This window comes from Pristiophorus japonicus, chromosome 2 (assembly GCF_044704955.1).
Source record: "Pristiophorus japonicus isolate sPriJap1 chromosome 2, sPriJap1.hap1, whole genome shotgun sequence".
Classification (NCBI taxonomy): domain Eukaryota; kingdom Metazoa; phylum Chordata; class Chondrichthyes; family Pristiophoridae; genus Pristiophorus; species Pristiophorus japonicus.
This window is the reverse complement of record NC_091978.1, coordinates 132333392-132354999: the sequence shown is the minus strand read 5'-3', so window position 1 is coordinate 132354999 and position 21608 is coordinate 132333392. Positions and strand designations below refer to the sequence as shown.

Below are 21608 nucleotides of genomic sequence, written 5' to 3'. Positions count from 1 at the left end.
TTAAAGAAAGCTATAAACATATTTTATTTGCGTCAATTGCTGATTTTCTAATTTGAACTTAATGTATAATTATTGTATATATTTAATTTTGTTTAATTATAATTAATCATTGTACTGATTTTACTATTGTATACTCCTTATTGTATTATTTACAAAGTAATTTAAATTTATTTTTTCGCCTGTGACTATCGGCGTGCGCATTTTGGCTGCCGCTTCAGACCCGAGCCTTTTACCACTTTTACACTTCCTTCTTCCGCTTTTTCTCTCTTTCCCTCCCTTGTCAATATCTAACATGTTGTAAGACTGTTGTGAAGCACGTTGGGTGTTTTACTATTTTAAAGACGCTATATAAATAAAAGTTATTATTATACCTTAAGCCCCTCAAATATAAATGCAAGTTAATCAAAATCTGTGGGTCGATTCTGGAGCTACCCCATTTAATAACGCTGGACAGCATTAAAATACTTAAATTGCTTATCTTAAATTATACCATTTTTAACTCCCCAGAATGGTGATATGAATTGACAGACACCAAAGGAGGTTAAAACAGGAGGATACAAGAGCCAAAGGCAAAATACTGCGGATGTTGGAAATCTGATATTAAAAAATAAAATGCTGGAAGTACTCAGCAGGTCAGGCAGCATCTGTGGAGAGAGAAATCGAGTTAATGTTTCAAATCGATGACCTTTCATCAGAACTGGAAAATGTTACAAACATAACATGTTTTAAGCAAGTACAGAGGTAGGGAAAGGGGAGGGGAAGGAAAGAACAAAAGGGAAGGTCTGTGATAGGGTGGAAGGCAATGATTAAATTATAAAAGGTATAATGGTGCAATGCAAAAGAGGGTGATAAGAAGATAAATAAAGAAGCAAAACATGGGTCTAAAGGAGCTGTAAATGGCAACAGCAAAGTCGTTACCAGCACCTGTTGTCCCAAAAAATGGGGGCAGTGGCAGAAGGTTTTAAAGTGCCGAACAAAAATGAAGTGCTACAACACAAAAGCAAAATACTGTGCATGCTGGAATCTGAAATAAAAACAGAAAATGATGGAAATCTCAGCAGGTCAGGCAGCATCTGTGGAGAGAAAAACAGAGTTAACCTTTCAGGTCGACATCGAAGGGGAGAGTCGAGGTGCTGTTACTTGAGCTTCATTGGAACAGTGTAGGAGGCCGAGGACAGAGAGGTCAGGGTGGGAGCGGGATGGAGAATTAAAATGGCAAGCCAGCGCAAGTTTAGGGTCACGCTTGCGGACTGAACAGAGGTGTTCAGCAGAGAGATCAGCCAATCTGCGTTGGTCTTCCCAATGTAGAGGAGACTGCATCGTGAGCAGCAAATACAGTATTCTAAATTGAAAGAAGTACAAGTAATTCACTGTTTCACCTGGAAGGAGTGTTTGGGGACCTGGATGGTGGGAAGAGAAGAGGTGAAAGGGCGTGTATTGCAACTTCTGCACTTGCATGGGAAGGTGCTGTGGGAAGGGGAGTGTTCGGGCTAACGGAAGGCTGAACCAAGGTGTCAGAGTCCCTTCAGAATGTTAAAAGAGTAGGGGGAAGATCTGCTTGGTAGTGGCAGAAATATTGGAAGAAGATCCTTTGAATGTGGAGACTGGTGGGGTTGATGCTATTGTGGTTGAGAGACAGGGAAAGAGCCAAAGTGTGGGAAATGGGACTGGCATGGTCGAGGGCCCTGTCAACCACGGTGGAGGAAAAAGGAAGACTTATTGAAAGTACTGGTATGGAAGGTGGCATTGTCAGAACAAATGTGACGGAGACAGAAAATAGAATAGAGTCCTTACAGGAAATAGGTTGGAAGGTAGGTGTGGGAGTCAGTGGCCTTATAGTAGACATTGGTTGACAGACTATCAGAAATAGAAATAGAGAAGTCAAAGAAGAGAAGGGAACAGTCAGAGATGGACCATCTGAAGGAGAGGGAGGGGTGGAAATTAGAAGCAAAGTTGAAATTTTCCAGATCGGGATGAGAGCAGGAAGCACTAGCGATAGTGATCAATGTACTGCAAAAAGAGGTCAGGGAGGAGACCAGAGTAGGACTGGAGCAAAGAATGTTCCACATATCCCACGAAAAGGCAGGTACAGCCAGGACCCACCTGTGACAGAGACTGTGGTTCTCATATTGGACTGTACAGCCATTAAAGAACTCATGTTACGAGTGGAAGCAAGTCTTCCTTGATTCAGAGGGACTGCCTATGATGATGATGATGGGTTCCCATGGAGACACATTTATTTGGAAGAAGTGAGAGGAGTCAGTCGAAGTTGTTCAATGTAAGACCAAGTGCAACCAGGCAGAACTGCGGAAGAGAGAATAGAGAAAAGAGAAGAGAATGAGGCTATAGGTAGACATAGATATAGTGCGAGAGAGGACGAGGGAATGGGCATAGAGAGAATGGAGATAGAGAAAGAATGTGGAATAGAGAAAAATAGATTTTGATGCAGAATTTTAAACATGCAACCATTTTTTGCTGTGTTGACCAACAATTGTACAAAGGCAGTGGCCAACCATAAAAATGGTTAGCCATGACCACTATAATAATAGCAACAATATTTAATTAACAGCTGCTGATAGTTTGCATTGGGAAATCTTTTGCCTGTTGGTAACGAAGTATCATTTCTCTAAGTTATTTTGAACTCTCAGCAACCACCATGATTAATTTTGTGAAACAGCTGTTTCATTCCTCTATTCTAAAAAAAAGTGCACTGGTGGTTAGCAATTTTTTTTCACTTAAACAGAGTAATTTTCAGATCTTAAATTTAATTATATAGACAAGCAGCATCAGAAAGCGTGCACTATGTTGAATTTGTGCAACTTCCATTTAAAAAGTAATAAAGCATTACTGCAATACTACTAAAAGCACTGTTTTTAAACAAGGGAAAAAAGTCTATAATTTTTGTTTCCTTACCCTAATTTGAGCATGTTAATCATATCAAAGTTCACTACATCAAAAATCTTCATTGCCTGGTCATCACCAATAGAACAGAGCAGAGCTCCTTCTGCACTAACACCAATAGATTCAATAACTCCTGCATTTAAAAAAAAGATGAAACACAAATGAGCCTACTTAAGAATATAAGATAAGAAATAGGAGCAGGAGTAGGCCATCTGGCCCCTCGAATCTGCTCTGCCATTCAATAAGATAATGGCTGATCTGATCTTGGCTTCAACTCCACTTCCCTGCCCTCTTCCTCGAGTCCCTTATCTCTCAAAAATATGTCTATCTCCATCTTAAATATATTCAATGACCCAGCCTCCACAGCTCTCTGGGGCAGAGAATTCCAAAGATTCACAATCCTCGAGAGAAGAAATTCCTCCTCATTTCCATTTTAAACGGCAACCCCTTACTCTGAAACTATGCCCCCTAGTTCTAGATTCCCGCATGAGGGGAAACATTCTCTCTGCATCTACCCTTTCAAGCCCCCTCAGAAAATTATACGTTTTATTAAGATCACCTCTCATTCTTCTAAACTCCAATGAATATAGGTCCAATCTTTCTTCACAAGACAACCCCTTCATCTCAGAAATCAACCTCGTGAATCTTCTCTGAACTGCTTCCAACGCAAGTATATCCCTCCTTAAATACGGAGACCAAAACTTCTACACAGTACTCCAGGTGTGGTCTCACCAATGTCCTGTACAGTTGTAGCAGGACTTCCCAACCTTTATACTCCAACCCCTTTCCAATAAAGGCCAACATTTCCATTTGCTTTCCTAATTACTTGCTCTATCTGCATGCTAATGTTTGGTTTTTCATGTACAAGGACCCCCAGATCCCTCTGTACCACAGCATTTTGTAATCTCTCCCCATTTAAATAATTTGCTTTTTTATTTTTCTTACCAAATTGGATAACCTCACATTTTCCCAAATTATATTCCATCTGCCAAATTTTTGCCGACTCACTTAGCCTATTTATATCCCTTTGCAGATTCTTTGCGTCCGCCTCACAACTTGCTTTCCCACCTATCTTTGTATCAGCAGCAAATTTAGCCACATTACTCGGTCCCTTCATCTAAGTTATTAATATAGATTGTAAATAGTTGAGGCCCTTGCACTGATCCCTGTGGCATCCCACTAGTTAGTTTGCCAACCTAAAAATGACCCATTTATCCCGACTCTGTTTTCTGTTAGTTAGCCAAGCCTCTATCCATGCTAATATTACCCCCAACCCCATGAACTTTTATCTTGTGCAGTAACCTCTTATGTGGCACCATATCGAATGTCTTCTGGAAATCCAAATACACGACATCTATTGGTTCCCCTTTATCCACCCTGCTCGTTACATCCTCAAAGAACACCAGCAAATTTGTCAAACATGATTTCCTTTTCATAAAACCATGTTGACTCTGCCAGACTGCATTACGATTTTCTAAATGTCCTGCTACTACTTCCTTAATAATGGACTCCAGCATTTTCCCAATGACAGATGTTAGGCTAACTGGTCTATCGTTTCCTGCTTTCTTAAATAGAGGCGTTACATTTGCGGTTTTCCAATCCGCTGGGATCTGTCCAGAATCCAGGGAGCCTGTTGTACATCATGTAACATCAACTTAAGTCATTTAGCAGTTGACTGTTCCGTTGTTTTTTTTGTACCTGCAACAATTGTACCTAGTACTGATGATTTCACAAGATTATTTTCTTTTAAAAGTCAGCATTTTTCAACTCAGCTCAGCATTAGCAACCACGCTACGATTTCACCTCCACTGCTCCAAGTGAAGTCCATTCCATGTATTGATCACTGCAAAAAAACTTCTTGACATGTTCTAATTTTGCCTCATTCTAGTTTGAATTTGTGTACGCTTGTCCGATTCCTACAATTTAGCTTGAAGTAATATTCCAGATCTATCTTTTCCATACCATCTGACATAGCCGTATGATTACCCCTCAATCAAATCTACCAAGTCTCCTAGATCTCTCTCACCCCTAGTTATTTTGACACCATGGCCGGAATCCTACCAGCCCTGCAAGTGCGGGTTTGGAGGAGTGTCCGCTGTCAAAATGGCCGAGATTGACAGTGGGGCGGGATCCCTGCTTGTGCCCTCCTGTGCAATGTGCAATCAGGCTGCATTAGTGTCCTGAGAGAAAGGGAAGAGAACCTCCCTGCATGCTGTGTCTCCCTCCATAAGCATATGAGGGAGTCACGGGAGAGCCTGGGTGCAGCTGTGCACCTCTGTGGTGCAGTGCAGTGCTTGTCAGTGTTTGCAGCACCTCAATGCTGCAGAACACTGATAACACAACTGTCAAAATCAACGTGGCCGTGGTCCCTTTAAGGAAACCGGCTTATGACGCATCATCAAATGGAGTCATCAGACCAGCTTCCTTTTAATTGGCCAAGAACATCGCAGGGCGGGCTTAACAAGCCCAATCAACAGAAGATTCTTCATAAACTGCGGGCTGGATGGAGGAGCAGCTTCACCACCCACCCCGGACGTCTCGGCCTCGCTACGGTTGGCGAGATCACGGTCCATTTGTGGAGTACATGTTTCCCATTTTCCCAATGCGCAGTACCTTACACTTAACCATATTAAATCTCACCTGCTACCGCTCCACCCACTTACATAATTTATCCAATTCATGTTATACTTCTTAAACCATATTGAAAAGTGGTGCAGGCTCGAAGGGCCGAATGGCCTGTTCCTGCACCTATTTTCTATGTTTCTAAACTGCCTCCTCAAAATTAGACACATCTGCTAATTTGGCTTGTATGAGGTAGAAGGTGAACTCCAATATCTAGATCCTAGCAATCATTTCTCTTCATTTCATCTACAATAGAGGTAATATTGCTTTGGAGAGATCACTAAAATCCTTTAGTTGCCAAATTGCCACTGACAATACATGACAAATAACAAATGTCAATACGAAAGTGCTTATATATAAATTTTCATTAAGCTCTTTATTTGCTATTATTTTATTTTCTGTTTATTAAGTGCAGAAAAACGTGAATGAAGGGAACTGTGGCAAAGATAGTTGCCACACAAAATTGACCCCAGTGGGTGCCAAGACATCATAGCCATTTATTTCTTTGTGTACCATTGGGGAAACACAACAACTTGCCATGGTCGAACAGAAGTTACATTTTCTTGCCACTGGTGATACTAAGCTCTGCTGTACTTATTGAAAAAGTGCATATTTAGAACAAATACAACACTCTCAAAGATACAGTATTCTATGCATACAGTTAACTCAAACTCAAGTTCACCAGAAAAGGAAAGCTCCTAATCTCAACTAGATCATTAGATACAGCAACAAGGTTGGGCTGAGATGCCAGGCTTGAAGGAGACAGGAGCAACCCATACTAAGGACATAATGTGCCTATGTGGAACAGAGCTGGACAACAAAGAGAATACAAGGAGATAAAGAAATAGGGCTGGCACATATTTCTCCCAGGAACCACCATGATACAATTTAATGAGAATAGGTGGCTAAACTGCTCTACCAAAGTAGAATTTGTTTTGGCTATACTGTGGAAATTAAATAAAATTGTATTAGTGCTGGGAAACTGATGAAGGACTGCTCTTTAGCAGACTGCAACCGGCTTTCTTTTTCATACATAAACCATGTTGGCGTAACAAAATATTTTTAGGATAAATTTAAAATACTAGCAGAGCCTGTGGTATTGCTCCTGGACCTGGGTGCAGCTTTTGAAGTCTACCATAGTCCCACAGCATTAACCCTAAACAATAGTTGCCTGTTGCTGCAATACAGCAAATGTATTCAAGCAATTTACGTGACTGGAATGGTAAAAATATTACACATCTTAACCAATACTGAAGGACACATTCTTCAGATATATTTGTAATATCATTTACAGAGCACTTTACAGAACTTATCCAAGTCCCTCACCAAACCTGTATTGCCATTATAATGTATTTATTTGTTTTCTACTGCTTACAATTAAACTCTGATTGACTTGAGGTTGTGTTTACTTAACTTTCTGGCCTCAATGCAAAACTGTTCCACTTCATCAGCAGAAATAATACATTGTGCATTGAATGATATAACCACTGTTCTTATAAAGGATTGGTAAGCAAGACTGGCCATACACACAGCATTATTAGGAGTTACTGTCTCTGATTCCCACCCCTCTTCCAATCCTGCATATCATGGAAAATTAAGGGGCAAAACAACACCCAGGGTAACCAATTAAGAGCTGTGAATGTAACCATAATTTGCATGGAACTTCAAAGCATTAAGTCCAACTTTAAGGTAACTTCCCTGTAAAAACCATGTAGGTTACCACATCTCAGTGCAAGTACAATGCCACAAATGACTTTAGAATCCTGCACTGGTTAATAAAAATGTTGTAATGTATTCTAAATGCTTACACCAGACGCATTTGTTTTATTTATGCTTTTCTCAGAACTCAGAAAAAAAAATCAGCAATTCTGGAAGGACCACCATTATTCAAGTCCAGATATGTTCTGATTTATTTAAACAGAACCAATAAGTAATACTAAGTATTGTTACAGAGATAAATGGCAAAGGAAAGATGTAATCGGCTAAATGTTTTATGTTTTTTGGCTTATGCTATAAAGAGCTGCCCCTTAATCTTAGATGCAGAAATGTAGTTATATAAAATGTGATCAGTAAAAGTTACCACCACCATATTTATTTAGCTTCCAGAAACCAATTAAGACACTTACTTCATTGTCTGAGTTTATAGTATCTGTCCAGTCTTTTCAGTGTGTAATGAGAAGGGACTAATTAGCAATCTTGTTGTGCGAGGCCCCTTGGGGAAGAGTGACCATAATATGGTAGAATTCTTTATTAAGCTGGAGAGTGACACAGTTAATTCAGAGACTAGGGTCCTGAACTTAAGGAAAGGTAACTTCGATAGTATGAGGCGTGAATTGGCTAGAATAGACTGGCAAAGGATACTTAAAGGGCTGGCGATGGATAAGCAATGGCAAACATTTAAAGATCACATGGATGAACTTCAGCAATTGTACATCCCTGTCTGGAGTAAAAATAAAACGGGGAAGGTGGCTCAACCGTGGCTAACAAGGGAAATTAAGAATAGTGTTAAAACAAAGGAAGAGGCATATAAATTGGCTAGAAAAATTAGCAAACCTGAGGCCTGGGAGAAATTTAGAATTCAACAAAGGAGGACTAAGGTTTTAAGAGGGGGAAAATAGAGTACGAGAGGAAGCTTGCAGGGAACATAAAAACTGACTGCAAAAGCTTCTATAAATATGTGAAAAGAAAAAGATTAGTGAAGGCAAATGTAGGTCCCTTGCAGTCGGATTCAGGTGAATTTATAATGGGGAACAAAGAAATGGCAGAACAATTGAACAAATACTTCGGTTCTGTCTTCACGAAGGAAGACCCAAACAACCGTCCGAATGTACTAGGGGACAGTGGGTCGAGTGAGAAGGTGGAACTGAAGGATATCCTTATTAGGCGGCAAATTGTGTTCGGGAAATTGATGGGATTGAAGGCCGATAAATCCCGAGGGCCTGATAGTCTGCATCCCAGAGTACTTAAGGAAGTGGCCCTAGAAATAGTGGATGCATTGGTGATCATTTTCCAACAGTCTATCTACTCTGGATCAGTTCCTATGGACTGGAGGGTAGCTAACGTAACACCACTTTTCAAAAAAGGAGGGAGAGTGAAAACAGGTAATTATAGACCGATTAGCCTGATATCAGTAGTGGGGAAAATGTTGGGATCAATCATTAAGGATGAAATAGCAGCGCATTTGGAAAGTAGTGACAGGATCGTTGCAAGTCAGCATGGATTTGTGAAAGGGAAATCATGCTTGACGAATCTTCTGGAATTTTTTGAGGATGTAACAGCAGAGTGGACAAGGGAGAACCATTGGATGTGGTGTATTTGGACTTTCAAAAGGCTTTTGACAAGGTCCCACACAAGAGATTGGTGCGCAAAATCAAAGCGCATGGTATTGAGGGTAATGTACTGACGTGGATAGAGAACTGGTTGGCAGACAGGAAGCAGAGCGTCGGGATAAACGGGTCCTTTTTAGAATGGCAGGCAGTGACTAGTGGAGTGCCACAGGGCTCTTTACAATATACATTAACGATTTGGATGAAGGAATTGAGTGTAATATCTCTAAGTTTGCAGATGACACTAAATTGGGTGGCGGTGTGAGCTGTGAGGGGGACGCCAAGAGGCTGCAGGGTGACTTGGACAGGTTAGGTGAGTGGGCAAATGCATGGCAGATACAGTATAATGTGGATAAATGTGAGGTTATCCATTTTGAGGGCAAAAATATGAAGGCAGAATATTATCTGAATGGCGGCAGATTAGGAAAAGGGGAGGTGCAACGAGACCTGGGTGTCATGGTTCATCAGTCATTGAAGGTTGGCATGCTGGTACAGCAGGCGGTGAAGAAAACAAATGGTATGTTGGCCTTCATAGCTAGGGGATTTGAGTATAGGAGCAGGGAGGTCTTATAGCAGTTGTACAGGGCTTTAATGAGGCCTCACCTGGAATATTGTGTTCAGTTTTGGTCTGCTAATCTGAGGAAGGACGTTCTTGCTATTGAGGGAGTGCAGCGAAGGTTCACCAGGCTAATTCCAGGGATGGATGTACTGTCATATGAGGAGAGACTGGATCAACTGGGCCTTTATTCACTGGAGTTTAGAAGGATGAGAGGGGATCTCAGAAACGTATAAGATTCTGACGGGATTGGACAGGTTAGATGTGGGAAGAATGTTCCCGACGTTGGGGAAGTCCAGAAGCAGGGGACATAGTCTTAGGATAAGGGGTAGGCCATTTAGGACTGAGATGAGGAGAAACTTCTTCCCTCAGAGTTGTTAATCTGTGGAATTCCCTGCCGCAGAGAGTTGTTGATGCCAGTTCGTTGGATATATTCAAGAGGGAGTTAGATATGGCCCTTACGGCTAAGGGGATCAAGGGGTATGGAGAGAAAGCAGGAAAGGGGTACTGAGGGAATGATCAGCCATGATCTTATTGAATGGTGGTGCAGGCTCGAAGGGCCGAATGGCCTACTCCTGCACCTATTTTCTATGTTTCTGTGGAAAAATGAACTCCCTCATTTCAAAATCCAAGCCTCGCTACAGATTAACCTCTGACTTGCCATGTGCAATGCCAAAGATCTGCAAACTTAGTATTTTTAAAACAGTTGTTGGCATGATGTGTCTTTATAACCAGACTCATTATTTCAGAACAAAGACTCGAAGCATCTGTCCAATTATGTAGTTGATCGACCACTCCAGTAAATTTATTTAAAAATAATACAATCTTGCTGTCGGTTAAAGCTATTCTAGCAATTACTTCAGTTATGATAGCCACATCTCTAGCATGAAATTCCTATAATGCTGATAGCACTAAATAAAATTTATTCTAGTACCCACCTCCTTTTACTTCAACTCTCAGAGCAGAAATGGGATAACAACATCCATGGGTATTCAACATTCAGGAAGGATAGAATAAAATGAAAAGGATGTGGGGTAGCATTGCTGGTTAAAGAGATTAATACAATAGTTAGGAAGGACATTAGCTTGGATGATGTGGAATCTATATGGGTAGAGCTGCAGAACACCAAAGGGCAAAAAACGTTAGTGGGAGTTGTGTACAGACCTCCAAACAGTAGTAGTGATGTTGGGGAGGGCATCAAACAGAAAATTAGGGGTGCATGCAATAAAAGTGCAGCAGTTATCATGGGTGACTTTAATATGCATATAAATTGGGCTAACCAAACTGGAAGCAATACAGTGGAGGAGGATTTCCTGGAATGCATAAGGGATGGTTTTCTACACCAATATGTCAAGCAACCAACTAGGGGGGAGGCCATCTTAGACTGGGTGTTGTGTAATGAGAGAGGATTAATTAGCAATCTCATTGTGCGAGGCCCCTTGGGGAAGAGTGACCATAATATGGTGGAATTCTGCATTAGGATGGAGAATGAAACAGTTAATTCAGAGACCATGGTCCAGAACTTAAAGAAGGGCAACTTTGAGGGTATGAGGTGTGAATTGGCTAGGATAGATTGGCAAATGATACTTTAAGGGTTGACTGTGGATGGGCAATGGCAGACATTTAGAGACCATATGGATGAACTACAACAATTGTACATCCCTGTCTGGCGTAAAAATAAAAAAGGGTAGGTGGCTCAACCGTGGCTATCAAGGGAAATTAGGGATAGTATTAAAGCCAAGGAAGTGGCATACAAATTGGCCAGAAATAGCAGTGAACCCGGGGACTGGGAGAAATTTAGAACTCAGCAGAGGAGGACAAAGGGTTTGATTAGGGCACGGAAAATACAGTACAAGAGGAAGCTTGTAGGGAACATTAAGACGGACTGCAAAAGTTTCTATAGATATGTAAAGAGAAAAAGGTTAGTAAAGACAAACGTGGTCCCCTGCAGTCAGAATCAGGGGAAGTCATAACGGGGAACAAAGAAATGGCAGACCAATTGAACAAGTACTTTGGTTCGGTATTCACTAAGGAGGACACAAACAACCTTCCGGATATAAAAGGGGTCAGAGGGTCTAGTAAGAAGGAGGAACGGAGGGAAATCCTTATTAGTCAGGAAATTGTGTTGGGGAAATTGATGGGATTGAAGGCCGATAAATCCCCAGGGCCTGATGGACTGCATCCCAGAGTACTTAAGGAGGTGGCCTTGGAAATAGCGGATGCATTGACAGTCATTTTCCAACATTCCATAGACTCTGGACCAGTTCCTATGGAGTGGAGGGTAGCCAATGTAACCCCACTTTTTAAAAAAGGAGGGAGAGAGAGAAAACAGGGAATTATAGACCGGTTAACCTGACATCGGTAGTGGGTAAAATGATGGAATCAATTATTAAGGATGTCATAGCAGCGCATTTGGAAAGAGGTGACATGATAGGTCCAAGTCAGCATGGATGTGTGAAAGGGAAATCATGCTCGACAAATCTTCTGGAATTTTTTGAGGATGTTTCCAGTAGAATAGACAAGGGAGAACCAGTTGATGTGGTGTATTTGGACTTTCAGAAGGCTTTCGACAAGGTCCCACACAAGAGATTAATGTGCAAAGTTAAAGCACATGGGATTGGGGATAGTGTGCTGACGTGGATTGAGAACTGGTTGGCAGACAGGAAGCAAAGAGTAGGAGTAAATGGGTACTTTTCAGAATGGCAGGCAGTGACTAGTGGGGTACCGCAAGGTTCTGTGCTAAGGCCCCATTTGTTTACATTGTACATTAATGATTTAGACGAGGGGATTAAATGTAGTATCTCCAAATTTGCGGATGACACTAAGTTGGGTGGCAGTGTGAGCTGCAAGGAGGATGCTATGAGGCTGCAGAGTGACTTGGATAGGTTAGGTGAGTGGGCAAATGCATGGCAGATGAAGTATAATGTGGATAAATGTGAGGTTATCCACTTTGGTGATAAAAACAGAGAGACAGAGTATTATCTGAATGGTGACAGATTAGGAAAAGTGGAGGTGCAACAAGACCTGGGTGTCATGGTAGATCAGTCATTGAAGGTTGGCATGCAGGTAAAGTAGGCGGTTAAGAAAGCAAATGGCATGTTGGCCTTCATAGCGAGGGGATTTGAGTACAGGGGCAGGGAGGTGTTACTACAGTTGTACAGGGCCTTGGTAAGGCCACACCTGGAGTATTGTGTACAGTTTTGGTCTCCTAACTTGAGGAAGGACATTCTTGCTATTGAGGGAGTGCAGCGAAGGTTCTCCAGACTGATTCCCGGGATGGCAGGACTGACATATCAAGAAAGACTGGATCAACTGGACTTGTATTTACTGGAGTTCAGAAGAATGAGAGGGGATCTCATAGAAACGTTTAAAATTCTGATGGGTTTAGAGAGGTTAGATGCAGGAGGAATGTTCCCAATGTTGGGGAAGTCCAGAACCAGGGGTCACAGTCTAAGGATAAGGGGTAAGCCATTTAGGAACGAGATGAGGAGAAACTTCTTCACCCAGAGAGTGGTGAACCTGTGGAATTCTCTACCACAGAAAGTTGTTGAGGCCAATTCACTAAATATATTTAAAAAGGAGTTAGATGTAGTCCTTACTACTAGAGGGATCAATGGGTATGGCGAGAAAGCAGGAGTGGGGTACCGAAGTTGCATGTTCAGCCATGAGCTCATTGAATGGCGGTGCAGGCTCGAAGGGCCGAATGGCCTACTCCTACACCTATTTTCTATGTTTCTATGTTTTCTAACTCCACAAGATCCATTTACACTATATATGGAATTGTGTATCTGGAGCTCAACCTGTCAGCCAGGCTACAGCAAGATAGAAGTTTCACGTTGGGTATTTACTACCTGCATGTTAACACACAGCCACTAAACTCGCAACATCAAACTGCCATTTATTTGCTGCAGTTTTTTTCCTAACCTGTCCTCTATATTTAAAGGATAAAAATGTGACTAACCAAAGAGAATTTTATATTTTGCATCAATATTCATTTTAAGTTGTAAAAGACATATATAAAACTTGAATATCAGAGCATTTTACCTAAATGACTGCGAAAATGTTTAACAAACTCTATCCCTTCATCATCTTTCTTCTTCCAGAACTTGATATGTCCATCCTGACTGGCAGTTATTATGAAATCTGTCCTGTGTATTTACAAATCAAACAGCAATAGGTTAGTAAGCTTGTTGAACATTGGAAAATTTACCTCATCGTAGAACTGTACTACAAAAGTGGAAAACCTTCAACAACTTAACTGCAAAAGAAAAATATCAATGCACCCAATTAACAATATTCAAAAGACAAAAGTTAATTGCAATTTTATCTATGCATCTTCATCTCCTAAGTCTCCACCACCCATGTTCAGAATTTTTGAACTTGAACAATTTACATCAGGGTCAGAAATAATTACCGTCAATATCAATTTGGACCTTGGTACCCAAACAAAACACACACATAACTAGCTGTGGTGGTAACTGCTTGGAATTGTATCATAAGTGAATTTACCATATCTGTAATTTTTTTTAAACCTTTAAGATCAGGATGCTTTGTATCTACAATTCCCCAATGTTGATTTAGAGCCAACTGTTGCAACTAAGGGGAACGATGCTGAAAAGAAGTCCTGGGATACTCTATACAACAATTTGCATTTATACAGCAGTAACACAAAAAGTTTTACATGGAACATGGAGTTGTGTGGGGGTGTGGCAGAGAGAAAAAGGACAAAATATAGAAATAATAAGGGACAGGGTGCCAAGCCATGGAGGGAAGAGATTAGGAGAGGTGACCTAACGCTTGGGTTTGAGACGATTTTGACAGGTGGAGAGGTGCAAATGGGGGTTTTATAGAGGAAATATCAAGAAGGGCCAAAGTAGTTGAAGGCTCTGTAGGATGAAGTTACAGGGGATGCACAAAAGGGCAGAGTTAAAGAACCGAAAGGTCCAGGATGAGACACAATACTGAAGGAGGTTAAAGATAGGCTATAGAAGGATTTGAAAATGAAGACTTTAAATTTAATGGTGGACTGGGAGCCAATGTACATCAGCAAAGATGGGCGAGTGGGACTTAAGTATACAACAGGATGAGGACTCGGGTTGGAGCTTACAGAATGTGGAAGATAGGAGGCAAATAGGATATTAAGAGGGACCCGAGCTTGGGACCGCAGTAAGTGAGAAAGTAGGCTGAGGAATAGTGGCAAGTGAGATAAAGTATTGACTGAGGTATAATGCTGGAAAAGGGGCTGATGAAAGCAGATATGAGTGAATGGCGACAGGGGAAAGATGAGGGAAGGCAGAGCAGGGCTTGGAAATGGCTGTAAAATGGAGAATGGAATTTGCATTCATGCAACAGCCAATATGTGCAAGCAAATGGAACGAGGGTAATCTTAAATTGTGAATCAATAGCATAGAGATACAGGAAACAAATCAAAACAAAGAACGATCACGAGAATAAAATGTCATTAACTACTCAAACAACCATCACTGTGGCTGCAGGATTACTTGTGTATTATGGAAAACAGCAGAGAACATGACTTCCACAATCCCACACCAAAACTTCCAAAATAAATAAATACTCTGCAGCAATCACTTGAACCCCTTATTAATTCCAGTTTTTGTTTCCGGTTTGAAAAATAAAATGAAAGCAGGTCTTACCGAGTGCAGACCATGTGTGTTATAACATCTCTGTGCATGTAGCTACGCTCATACATTGAAGCACTGGGCAGGTTGTCCAGATACACGTGTTCAAAATCAAGAACTGAAAAAACAAAGCAAATCGATTTCCAATTTTATCAGAATGATTATATAATTAATGATAAGTACACAAACCAAAACTCAAAGGGACACAAGTAGCACCCATTCTATATTAGGGATCAATTCACCACCTTCAGAGGAATATATTAAATAAATATTGTCAAAATAGCTTTATTCACTTGGGAAAAAATTTAGTCGCTCAGCTTTCATAATTTTCTCCTAAATAAATCTATGGCTCATGGAAATGGTTACAAGTTAAAAGCTCAAAAGTTGAATATTTTAACTCATGTTTCACAAACCTCAAAAACGGCAATCAGCTGTAAAAAAAAAACTGACCCTTTTTTGTAAGCCTAACTTGAACAAACTGTAGTTACCCGGAACTCGTCCACGGCAAACGAGCCAAAGGCGGGTAGAGGAAACGTTACAAGGACACCCTCAAAGCCTCCCTGATAAAGTGCAACATCCCCACTGACACCTGGGAGTCCCTGGCCATAGACCGCCCTAAGTGGAGGAAGTGCATTCGGGAAGGCGCTAAGCTCCTCGAGTATCAGCGCCGAGAGCACGCAGAAATCAAGTACAGGCAGCGGAAGGAGCATGCGGCAAACCAGGCTCCCTGCCCACCCTTTCCCTCAACGACTATCTGTCCCACCTGTGACAGAGACTGTGGTTCTCGTATTGGACTGTACAGCCACCTAAGGATTCATGCTAAGAGTGGAAGCAAGTCTTCCTCGATTCCGAGGGACTGTCTTTGATGATGAGTTACCATTAAGATGGGAGGGCTACTGCTGCACCCATGTATGATGAAATGAAATTCAGGTTAAGAACTGGGTTAAAGATTAAAATTCTGCGGGCAAACACAACCAGAGAAAATTTAATTATGGATCTTAAGTTAGGAAGAACCATGCTGCACTTTTATGTACTGCACTTCATAATCTAGCTCCAGAATCATCTTATTAAATTCCATCGCAGTCCATTATCAAGACTCTGCCAGTACTAACCATAACCATTTGTTCCTCAAAAACAAACTTGTCACCCAAGCTTTCAATCACCCCTCCCCTAATTTCTCTCTTCCTGGCTTGATAACTATTTTCCTCACACCTATCTGTGAAGTGCCTTGGGATTTTTATTTATAATAAAGGGAAGCTTTTGTTAAAGCTCTAGGCTTGGTCCACTTCTATGTCTACCGAAAGCACTATATTTCTGAGTTAAACTGGCCACTGACACAAATAAGACTTTGTTCATGCAAATTTAAAATCAAATCAGAACTGCTGCTCCCTCTTATTACAATGATAACTGCCTTCAACACACATAGATAACTACACCACTGCTATCGCGAGGCAGCACAATACAACCACAAAGGTGTAATTATATTATAGAATCATAGAATAGTACAGCACAGGAGACGGTCATCCGGCCAATTGAATCTGCGCTGGCTCTTTCGAAGAACAATCCAGTTAGTCCCACTGCCCCGCTCTTTCCCCATAGGCCTGCAATTTTTTCTCCTTCAAGTATTTATCCAATTCCCTTTTGAAAGCTACTACTGAATCTGTATCAACTACCCCATCAGGTAGCACATTTCAAATCTTAACCACTCGTCGTGTAAAAAAAAATTCATGTCGCCTCTGGTTCTTTTGCCAATCACATTAAATCTGTGCCATCTCGTTATCGACCCTTCAGCCATTGGAAACATTCATGATTTTAAACACCTCTATCAAATCTCCTTTTGCCCTTCTCTACTCCAAGGAGATCGACCTTTGATATTGAGCTGCATTTAGGGGATTTGGAGGAGATAACTGAAAGGGTGGTCAACTTTTAAAAGTAGGGAGGAACAGAAGCATTTAGGAAAGGAGTTCAGAGGGTAGGCAGAGACAGCTGAATACTCTGACCACAGGTTGAATTGAGCAGGATTAAGAGACCAAAGGTTGAAGTCAAAGGACTGAAGGGCAAGGATAAACGAGCATATTTTTTCCATTTAAAAAAAAAGGTTTCTATTTACGATACAGGGCAAAATAGCAAGTTGAATCCAAAATTGGCTCGGAGGCACGAAGCAAAGCGTAATGGCTGATGGGTGTTTTTGTGACTGGAAGGTTGTATCCAATGGGGTTCCACAGGGCTCAGCACTGGGTCTCTTGCTTTTTGTGGTATATATCAATGACTTGGACGCAAATGTTGAGGGTATGATTAAGAAATTTGCAGATGACACTAAAATAGGCTGTGTGGTTGATAATGAAGAAAGCAAGCTACGGACTGCAGGAAGATATCAATGTACTGGTCAGGTGGGCAGAACAGTGGCAAATGGAATTCAATCCGGATAGGTGTGAGATAATGCATTTGGGGAGGTCCAACAAGGCAAGGGAATACACGTTAAATGGTACGACATTGAAAAGTGTAGTGGAACAAAGGGACCTTGGAGTGCAGATCCACAGATCCCTGAAGGTAGCAGGCCAGGTAGATAAGGTGGTTAAGACATATGGAATATTTGCCTTTATAAGTCGAGGCATGGAATACAAGATCAAGGACGTTATGCTTGAACTGTATAAAACACTGGTTAGGCCGCAGCTGAGTACTGCGTGCAGTTCTGGTCACCACATTACAGGAAAGATGTGATTGCACTGGAAAGGGTGCAGAGGAGATTTACAAAAATGTTGCCTGGTAACTGGAGAATTTTGGCTACGAGGAAACATTGAAGATGCTGGGTCGGTTTTCTTTGGAACAGAGGAGGCTAAGGGGAGACCTGATTGAGGTGTATAAAATTATGAGGGGCCTGGATAGAGTGCATAGGAAGGACCGGTTTCCCTTGAAAGAGGGGTCAACAACCAGGGGGCATAGATTTAATGTAATTGAGGGGAGATTTAGAGGAGATACGAGGAGAAATTTCTTCACTCAAACGGTGGTGGGGGTCTGGAATTCACTACCTGAAAGAGTGGTCGAGGCAGAAACCCTCACCATATTTAAAAAATACTTGGATGTGCATTTAAAAGGCAGTAACCTACAGGGCTACGGACCAAGAGCTGGAAAATGGGATCAGGCTGGATAGCTCTTGGTCGGCCGGCGCAGACACGATGGGCCGAAATGGCCTTCCATGCTGTAAATTTTTCTGATTCTATTTATTAAAGTGAAATTTAAAAACTCTATTAACTGCCTTCCTGGCTGTTATTGCTTTAATCAGCTGAACATTCAGGAAACTCCAGAGAGCTCTTCTTTCACACATTTATATTAGCTGCCCATTTCCTTTCCATTCATTGCCCAGTCCTAACCCAATGGCATAACTTGTCCACTCAAGTTGTGCAGGAGCAGCTGAAGCAGCCACTTCTCAATCCCAATATTCCCTCATGCTGTGCATGGGAACATCCGATCTCTGCTTGCCACTTCCTTCATAACTGACACACAAAACCTAAATTATACATGTATTTAAAGAATTTAAATTCACTTCTATAGAGTTGTCAACATGGAGCATTATTTACACGAGATGGTGTTTATTAAGTGACATGCATCAAAACAGATCAGATCATTGAGGCAGTGAATATCCCATCCCCCTCTAGTACCTCTCCCCCACTATCCAGGCATTGCATGGCTTCTACCCATGTAATCATAGACAGATCATCTTCAGCAATAATTGCACTTCCCACCCCTGCACTGTAATCTCTGGCATCTTCCAGATTCATCTGTGGTTTCCCCCCCTTCTCTTCCTCTTCTGCATACTGCCCCTCAGCAACATCACCTGTGGACAATGGGTCAGCTTCACACTTACACAACCAACTTTACCTCCTCACCATCTCTCCTGACCCCTTGATTACCTCGGGTTCTGTCAAATTGCTTGCCAGATATCCAGTCGTGAATGAGTCTGAACTTGTGTCAACTAAACATTTGGAAGACTAAAGCCATCACCAAAATCTTTGTACCCTCACCTCTGACTTCATAATGCTGGCCACCATTTCAGGCTGAACCAGACTTTCACAATCTTAGAATTCTGCTTAATCACAAGTTGAGTGTCTGGTCCCATATACCGTCAATCACAAAAACAGCTTACTTCCAACTTCATAATATCGTCCACCTCCACCCCTACTGCTGCCAATTTGGCATTGCAGCTCATTCATTTCCAGACTTGTCTATTCCAATGTTCTCCTGACGAGCTTCCCATCCACCATAAACTTCAGCTCATCCAAACTCTATTGCCCATATCCTAACTCGCATTCCTGTCCTTGCTGACCTGCATTGGCCCCCAGTTCCCCAAAGCCACTAACATAAAATTCCCATCCCAATGTTTAAATCCCTTCATGGCCTCACCCCTTCCCATCTCTAACCACCTCCACCCTTCTTTTCCCCCTCCATTGACAGTTGTGCCTTCAGCCATCTAGGGACCCCTCTCAAATTATCACACTAAATCTCTCATTTCAGTGTCAGCCATGTTACATCTCTAAACGTTTTCAGTTCTGACAAAAGGTCACCCACCTGAAACATTAACTGTTTCACTCCACAGATGCTACCTGACCTGCTGAGCATTTCCAGCATGTTGTTTTTATTTCAGCAATGGTTCCGTGGGTAGCACTCTTGCCTGAGTCACATGGTTGTGGGTTCAAATCCCACTCCAGAGATTTGAGCACAAATCTAGACTGACACTTCTGGGAGTGCTGCACAGTCGGAGATGCCGTTTTTCGAATGCGATATAAAAAAAATCCCAGGGCACTATGCAAAGAGCAGAGGAGTTATCCCCGAATCCCTGGTCAATATTTATCCCTCAATCAACAACAAAAACTGCTCATTATCACGTTGATGTTTGTGGGAGCTGCAGTGCACAAATTTACCAGCTGCCGCATTTTCCTACAACAGTGACTTCAAAAGTAAGGTTGTAAAGTGCTTTTGAACATACTGTGGTCATGGAAGGCGCTATATAAATGTAATTTCTTTCAGGTGCTCCTTTGACCAAGCCCATGGCCAACTTTCCTCATGTTAATTATAAAATGGAGGGTGTAGCTGCTGATGAAAGCGGGTCTATTCGGGATCAGTGCTCAATCTAATGTGGATCATTGTGGCGGGCCGGGCTCTCAAACTGCGCTGCGCCAGCAAACCCCGAGCGACTACAGCGGGACGGGCCCAGCTACCTTTCCTTTTCTTTAGGTGCACAGCCTGGGAGGGGAGCGGCCCCACCCACTCCTCGTCCGCCGACTCCGGCCCGCTTCCCTCGGCCGCCTGCTCTCGCTTCTTCTTCCCCGCCGCCATGCTGTGGTAATAAGATAACCTTTACTCTTTCCCTCCAGCCTAACCTCTAACCTTTACTCTTTCCCTGCAGCCTGAGGAAAGCTGATTGGCAGAAGAACCAGAGAGCGGTCGAAGGGACGGAACAATAAAGATCACAGCCCACGGAACCTGAGCTGGCGGATCCGCGCGGGCAGGGGGCGGGGCCTGGCTGGTCCGCGCGGACAGGGGGCGGGGGCCTTGTGGTTCCGCGCGGGCAAGGCGGGGCCTGGCGGATCCGCGCGGACAGGGGGCGCGGCCTGGCGGTGGCGCGGGCAGGGGGCGGGGCCTGGCTGGTCCGCGCGGACAGGGGGCGGGGGCCTTGTGGTTCCGCGCGGGCAAGGCGGGGCCTGGCGGATCCGCGCGGGCAAGGCGGGGCCTGGCGGATCCGCGCGGCCTGGCGGTGGCGCGGGCAGGGGGCGGGGCCTGGCGGATCCGCGCGGGCAAGGGGCGGAACCTGGGCAGGGGGCGGGGCCTGAAGAAGCCACTTTTACTTTGTTTGGTCCCATCATCACTCTCTCCCTACACCTGACCTAACACTGCTCTGGATCCAGGGCCTGTACATTTGTATATTCAGGAGCTGCACAAAGATGGCTAAGAGTCATTCCTAAAGGGGAGGTCCTGATAATATCATCATAGGCAGTCCTCGAGGAAGACTTGCTTTAACTCTAAAAGTGAGTTCTCAGGTGGCTATACAGTCCAATATGGGAATTACAGTCTCTGTCATAGGTGGGACAGACAGTGGTTGGAGAAAAGGGTGGGTGGGGAGCATGGTTTGCCACACGCTCCTTCCACTGTCTGCACTTGTTTTCTGCATGCTCTCGGCAACGAGACACAAGGTACTCAGTACCCTACCGGATGTTCTTCCTCCACTTAGGTGTTGGCGGGGATGTTACACTTTATCAAGGAGGCTTTGAGAGTGTCCTTGAAGTGTTTCCTCTGCCCAACTGGGGCTCGCTTGCCGTGTAGGAGTTCCGAGTAGGGCGCTTGCTTTGGGAGTCTTGTGTCAGGCATGCGAACAATGTGGCCCGTCCAACGGAACTGGTCAAGTGTGGTCAGTACTGCGATGCTGGGGATGTTGGCCTGAGCGAGAACATTGACGTCGGTGCGTCCATCCTCCCAGTGGATTTGCAGGATATTGCGGAGGCAGTGCTGGTGGTACTTCTCCACTGCTTTGAGGTGTCTGCTGCATATAGTCCATGTCTCAGCCATATA

The 21608-nt window shown here is 42.9% G+C and overlaps 1 protein-coding gene across 2 annotated transcripts in view; it reads right to left on the bottom strand.

Moving 5' to 3' along the window:
• ppwd1 (peptidylprolyl isomerase domain and WD repeat containing 1) overlaps positions 1-20553 on the bottom strand; it is a 34680-nt gene extending 14127 nt beyond the window's left edge. Inside the window, exons 1-4 of one of the 2 annotated variants that reach the window (XM_070862568.1) lie at positions 20261-20553; positions 15060-15162; positions 13450-13553; positions 2914-3034 (exon numbers count right to left, since the gene is read on the bottom strand). In XM_070862568.1, the coding sequence (XP_070718669.1) occupies positions 2914-3034; positions 13450-13553; positions 15060-15162; positions 20261-20378 (446 nt within the window). In that variant the 5' untranslated portion in view covers positions 20379-20553. Of the gene's footprint in view, positions 1-2913; positions 3035-13449; positions 13554-15059; positions 15163-19610; positions 20241-20260 lie in introns of those variants that run through there. The other variant, XM_070862569.1, reaches the window with a different exon arrangement.
• Positions 20554-21608: the final 1055 nt, after the last annotated feature.